Source organism: Cyprinus carpio, unplaced genomic scaffold, assembly GCF_018340385.1.
Source record: "Cyprinus carpio isolate SPL01 unplaced genomic scaffold, ASM1834038v1 S000000111, whole genome shotgun sequence".
Classification (NCBI taxonomy): Eukaryota; Metazoa; Chordata; class Actinopteri; order Cypriniformes; family Cyprinidae; genus Cyprinus; species Cyprinus carpio.
The window spans coordinates 1,844-8,009 of record NW_024872862.1 but is presented as its reverse complement, the minus strand read 5'-3'; the positions used below and the strand labels follow the sequence as shown (position 1 = coordinate 8,009).

The following is a 6,166-nucleotide window of genomic DNA, read 5'->3' as shown; positions in this document are numbered from 1 at the left end:
CCTCTCTCATCCTTCACTGTCGTCGCTCCTCTTTTGTATCCTTCCGATCTTCTCCGTGGGACTCCAGACCGGTGAGTGGAGCAGGTACCGCTTACAAACAAATCAATCCACCCTCGCCCCTCCCCACAACCACCGCCCCCGCCCCACCCCCAACAGACAAAGTATATAATTGTAGAATTTGATTACAAAAACAAAACCTTTTTAACTACAAATAGTTTTACCAGTCTATGGAAAAACATGCCAACTCACTAAGTTCATGCAGAGTTTACACCTTTTTTCAATCAGTCTGATTCAATAGTGATTGGAATAAACATTCCCTACCATGCAGTCCTTTTGTGTAACACATGATATATTGATATTATTTTATATGTTTTTTAATTATAATGACATTTAAATAATAAAACCTGTACTTTGTCAGAATCCCCCATGCTGTGGAAATCCCATCAAGCAAATATTGGAAGAACTTGCAACAAAAATAAACTGGAATCAAACCTGCAAGTTTAATATCAACCGTGCATCTGTGCTGGATGGTGCTGTACGGGGATTTACAAGACTCTCATACAATCCAAATAACAGAATGGTGATCAAGTTTTCTGATGATAAAGGAAAGTATGAAGAGGCTATTGATCTGGGTGGTCCAAGGCGAGAATTTTTACGGCTACTCCTGGTGGCACTAATGCAGTCATCAACCAATGAATAAAAAAAATACATTCTCAACTTTGCACATAATTCACAACTTATACACTACACTTCATAATTTTAAGGATCTGTGAAGGCTGTTGTTTTGACATGTGTTCTCTAATTAACCCTCTGAAGTCGGCTAACGCGGATACGCGTTTGAGGCAAATTCTCCTAATAAGACCGAAAAGAACTTAAATTACACTTTCAGTTTTGATCGTACTGATAAGAGCAATACATCAATCGAATCTGTAAAGGGTCTACTTTTATTTGTATACACATAATAACAACAAAACTTTGTGCATTTATAAAATAAAGAAAACAAACAGAGTGCACTGTCTGCAGCCTTGGTCTGCGGTGATCTTCATTTAGAAACGCATCATTAAAATGAACTGTAACTCAGCAAATACTCAAAACAGAGACATGAGAGATATATCTATAGATATATCTATAAATATATCTATAGACCCCCAAAACCCCCTAGACCTCAGAGGGTTAAGGATCTGTGAAGGCTGTTGTTTTGACATGTGTTCTCTAATTTTATGTCAGCCATCAGGGAGGACAGGTATTTCATAGCAGGGAGAGCAGTTGCAGTCAGCCTTGTACACGGAGGACCTGCACCTGGTTGTTTCTCTAAGACCCTATTTGACAGTTTAGTTCAGGGGCCAGACATGTGCATACCTATCTTGGATGATGTAGCTGACTGCGAGCTTTATAATAAAATCAAAAAGGTTTGCTTAAAACTGCAGTATAAATGTTTCATTTACTTATACCATCATGCTTTCTCAGATTTACTTAAAAATGTGTTCCTTTATAAAATCCATAGCTTAGTATAACAATATTGTTTATAGACAACTTTCTCTGAAATATTTATAGATTAAATTTGAAATGCAAATGCCATTTCTCACAATACAGGTTTTTTGAATCAAACAAAACAGGGACAGGCTGGTTGAAGACTTACTGATGTTTCAGGTGGTGAATCGTGTTCGTGGACCATTTGAAAGGTTTGTTAGGACTTCAGAAATATACACAGTCCATTGGATGAATCTTTTGAATCAAACAAATGTATTTAAAATAAAATGCAATTATTTCATTATTATCTTAATAAAATTAATTAATGCAATGTTGTTATTTCAAATATCTCTTTAATTATGAATCATACTAAATCATCTTAATATAGGTTCAGGGATGGATTAAAAACTCTTGGAGTCCTTGCAAAAGTCCAAAAACACCCAGAAGCTTTTAGATCCGTGTTATGCCACCAACCAAATCAGCTGACAGCAGATACAATGGATGACCTATTTGAAATACAGTGGTCAGAGAATGGGAGCAACAAACGAGCAAATGAGAACAGAGTTATTGCTTTCTGGAGGGACTACCTGCAGGATGTGGAAGGTAACCTTTTTAATAAACACATTTCACTTTTAATAAGTTACAGACAATGATTAGTGGAACTGGAGCATTTCTTTGCTTTCTCATTCAAATATATTTGAAGTGCATCATAATTTAAATCAGCTCATTGATTTGAAGCAGTAAATCTTCATTTGTTCTGCAATATAAAGAGAAATCTCAATATGATGTTTTTTTAGTGTTGTGATTTTCAATGCATATTGTTGTATGTAACACTATTGCTGCGTGTTCTACTAACTCCATTGCTACAATATCTATATGTATATACAGTTGTGCTCATAAATATCTCTTTTAAAAGTGATATTTAAAAAGATAGATCGTATTAATCACATTTTCATACAAGGGATTGTATTAATTACATTGTTTTATTTAGCACTGACCTGAATTAGGTGTTTCACGTAACAATAATGCTACTTGAATTTACAAAAATAACCCATTTCAAAGGAGGACAGTCTCTTCATTCTAAATTTTGCGTTTTTGTATATTTTTGAGCTTCGTGATAGCTGTTCATGAGTGTCTTGCTTTATTAGCCATTGATAAAACTGTCCACAATACTTTAAAAAAATCCTTAAAATTCTCTGCTTTTCCAACATTATCTGCATTTGTGAGAATGTCCCAACAGTGACTTATGATGTATGAAGTAGAGATTTATCTTTTCACACTAAGGATAGTTGAGAGATTTATACACGTCAATTACTAAAGTTTCAAATATTAAGTGATGCAAATATTAACAAGAAAGCTATCACAAACATAAGTGTTGATTGTCCAGGTAACATCATACAGTATTAAGAAACGAGTGTATCTTAACTTTTTGGGGTGTCTCTGTAAATACGGTTATTATTGTGTGCTGTAAATTATATGTAAACATCTGTTATGTGAAATAGTTGGTCAGGGCAGTACTACTTAATAGAAAATAAAATTATGATCCTCCTTTTTTAAAAATTAACATGTTTAATTGTTTCGACCTGAATGCACTGTACAAATTTCAACATTTTTCTTTTTTAATTTTCTACAATAAACCACACAATTGTTGATATTTTGCTTTTTTTCTATTTACTCAGAGGAGGGGTCACAAAGGCTTGGAGCAGTCTTAGCATTTGCTACAGGATCTGATCAGGTCCCACCAATTGGATTTCATCCTCCGCCTTCTATTGCCTTTCACCATGACACAGAAACTCCACAAAGATTTCCAGTTGCAAATACATGCATCAACTGCCTTCGCCTGCCATTATATAGCACATATGGTGCTTTTAAAAGCAACATGGAATTTGCCATTAATAATACCCAGGGATTTGGCAAGGAGTAAGAGACACTTTTAAATGCTAAGAAGTTAATGTTGTGCCAAAGTGTTCTTATTGAGGCATTTGTTTATTCTGATGACAACACTTTATTAAATAATTTTCAGGCAATATTAGAATCAAGCAAAAGTGACGTGACATACAGCCAAGTATGGTGACCCATACTCGGAATTCATGCTCTGCTTTAAACCCATCCAAAGTGCACACACACAGCAGTGAAACACATACACCTTGAACAAACACCTGGAGCAGGGGCCAGCCATTTATGCTGCGGCGCCCGGGGAGCAGTTGGGGGTTCGGGGCCTTGCTCAAGGGCACCTCAGTCGTGGTATTGAGGGTGGAGAGAGAACTGTACATGCACTCCCCCCACCCACAATTCCTGCCGGTAACCATTAGGAACTCACAACCCTTGGATTGCGAGTCCGACTTAATGCAACAAACACCAACACATGATTACTAATTCACAACAGTACTTGTTTAAACCTTAACTAGAATTTAACAGTTTTCAACTGTTGCATATTTTACAAGCTTTGCCGTAATGCAACATTTGTCAACACTTGTTTATGAGTTCTCAGTCAGAACAATAGCAATAAAGCACTTTTACTGTGTTCTATCCTGTTGTCTTTCCAATAATTGTACAAGTGCCAAAAACAGATCAATTCCATGATTTCCATCATTTTGTAATGGGTTAAATGTTTCCAGAATGTTTTCCAATGTAGAGTCATTTGGGCGGTAAATGTTTTCAGGAACTATTATATTATTCCTGGTCTGTAGTTCAGGATCTGGTCTGTTTTCATTGATGTCAACATGTTCATCATTGTCCAAAACACCAGATATAGCGGTGTTGTTAATTCCAATATGACTCACAATACCCCTGTGCCATAACTGCAGAGGAGTTTGTCCTCTTTCAGTTGACAGTCCATGGTTATTCCACATGTCCCTAAATTCCCTAACTGCCCTCTGGATCCGAGGTAAGTAAATAAAATGCAAACAAAATACATGAAGCTCACACAGAGAGTCTAGTATACCTTGTTCCTCCATGAAAGTGAACAAGTCTGAATAATAATATGAAACAACTCTGTTCAGCTCTGCCCATAAACGTTCGATCCGTTGATTGTGCACACTGCGGCCCGTAATGACACTTCCTCTGTTTAGTCCTCTTATATTTAACATGTAACGTGCAACCTCAATGTTTTCCATGCCATGGTCGCATCTAACCCTTGATGGCAATCCAAAGTTTTGAACCCCTTCTTGGAACAAAGACAGAACACTTAATGCTCTATTATTGTTCAGACAGTCGAGATAAATAATGGTGCGGCTATATCCATCAACACACCCGTGGAAAACCAGCCTCCATCTGACCAGTTTATGGTTTCCGTCTATATGCCTGTTAAGAGAGATGATTCATTAGTGGCTTATGTTTATTAAGTGTTTAATTGTAAAGTCTAATTGTTTTATAATGTCACGTGGAATAGGAAAATTAAACCATTGTTTAGTAATTGCACATGATTTTGCGGGATGATTTATATTACAACATAAATAACACTTAATTCTTTAACATTAGTTCATTTTAAGGGATATTTTAATAAATTTGTCAAATAACTGCTGGACATACCAGAGCTGGTTAGGAGTTTGCACAGAATAAATTCTTCTTCTGACAGCACGTCGGCGCCTGAGTGACCTTCCAATAGGATCTATCTCATGTAAACACTGTCTCACCCTCCAACGCTGGATGCGGATGGAGCGAGACCGGAGACTGCCCAGAATGTAGGTCTCGCCTGCATATGGGGTTCTTTGCAAAATCTGTCTAACAAGCTGCGAGTTCAACTCATAGTTTGACAGTTCTGCAAACTCCAACGGTCTGATTTCAAGGCGCTGCCTGTGCTGGAACAAAGTGCGGCGGTCTATACCCATGGATGCGATTCCCTGCCAGTTAAACCCAAGCCGCAGACAATGGCACAGTTGCTCATACGAAATGTCGTATCTCGGACGACCTCTGCGTCCTGTAATAGATGTAGGTGGTGGGACTGCTCCTAGTCTAGCTCCAGCAGGTCTTCCAATATCAAGCGGATGTGTGATTTGGCGCAGTGTGCGGTACAGCGTCTCGAGAATAACGATGCATTCTCTGTTTTCGGCATTTTGATCATAACGAACCACGGACAAAAGACTGTTAATTGTTCTTGCATGGTTATCTAAGTCTCGATAAAGTGTCTCTCTCGGCTTGCTGTATAAAACACAGGCAATGCAATACTAAATATACTGTATACTTGCTGTATACTGTAATGCGCTATTAAAGAAATCGACTATATCGTCTTCATTGCAACTTGCACACGCAAATAAAGCACTAACAAACGTCACAGCTATTAAGGTCACTCTGAAATACATGTCGACCGGGATGAAAAAGACATCATTTGAAACTTCCGTTTGCACTGAAATGCCTTCCGTTTACACTGAAAAGTTCACGCACATCCACATACATTATGTTCACAACTAAAGCATACGTCTTTCTTATCTGAACTGTGTACGTTAGTGAATTTTATTTTGTATGTATGCGCGAGTGTTTTATGGATGTGTATGCGCGCATCGAGTTTATATGTATGTGCGAGCGTTTATAGGTGTATATGCATGGACCAAGTTTACAGTATATGTATATGCGAGTATGTATATTTGAGTCTGCATGCAGGGAGTTAATATGTATGTGCGAGCGTTTATAGGTGTATATGCATGGACCAAGTTTATATGTATATGCGAGTATGTATAGGTGAGTATGCATGCAGCGA

The 6,166-nt window shown here is 37.6% G+C and overlaps 1 protein-coding gene across 1 annotated transcript; it reads left to right on the top strand.

The window, feature by feature from the left end:
• Positions 1 to 577: 577 nt before the first annotated feature.
• Positions 578 to 3,506, top strand: LOC109065620 (G2/M phase-specific E3 ubiquitin-protein ligase-like). The gene is made up of 4 exons (XM_042753835.1): positions 578 to 642; positions 1,617 to 1,682; positions 1,859 to 2,073; positions 3,150 to 3,506. The coding sequence occupies exons 1-4, from the start codon at positions 578 to 580 to the stop codon at positions 3,392 to 3,394; spliced, it is 591 nt and encodes a 196-aa protein (XP_042609769.1). The 3' UTR covers positions 3,395 to 3,506.
• Positions 3,507 to 6,166: the final 2,660 nt, after the last annotated feature.

Bases quoted from the DNA above. Each gene is read 5' to 3' on its own strand.
- LOC109065620 (XM_042753835.1), top strand. From the start codon at position 578: ATGGTGATCAAGTTTTCTGATGATAAAGGAAAGTATGAAGAGGCTATT. The intron at 1,683-1,858 runs GTTTGTTAGGAC...ATCTTAATATAG, and splicing joins GTTCGTGGACCATTTGAAAG to GTTCAGGGATGGATTAAAAA. The intron at 2,074-3,149 runs GTAACCTTTTTA...CTATTTACTCAG, and splicing joins CTACCTGCAGGATGTGGAAG to AGGAGGGGTCACAAAGGCTT.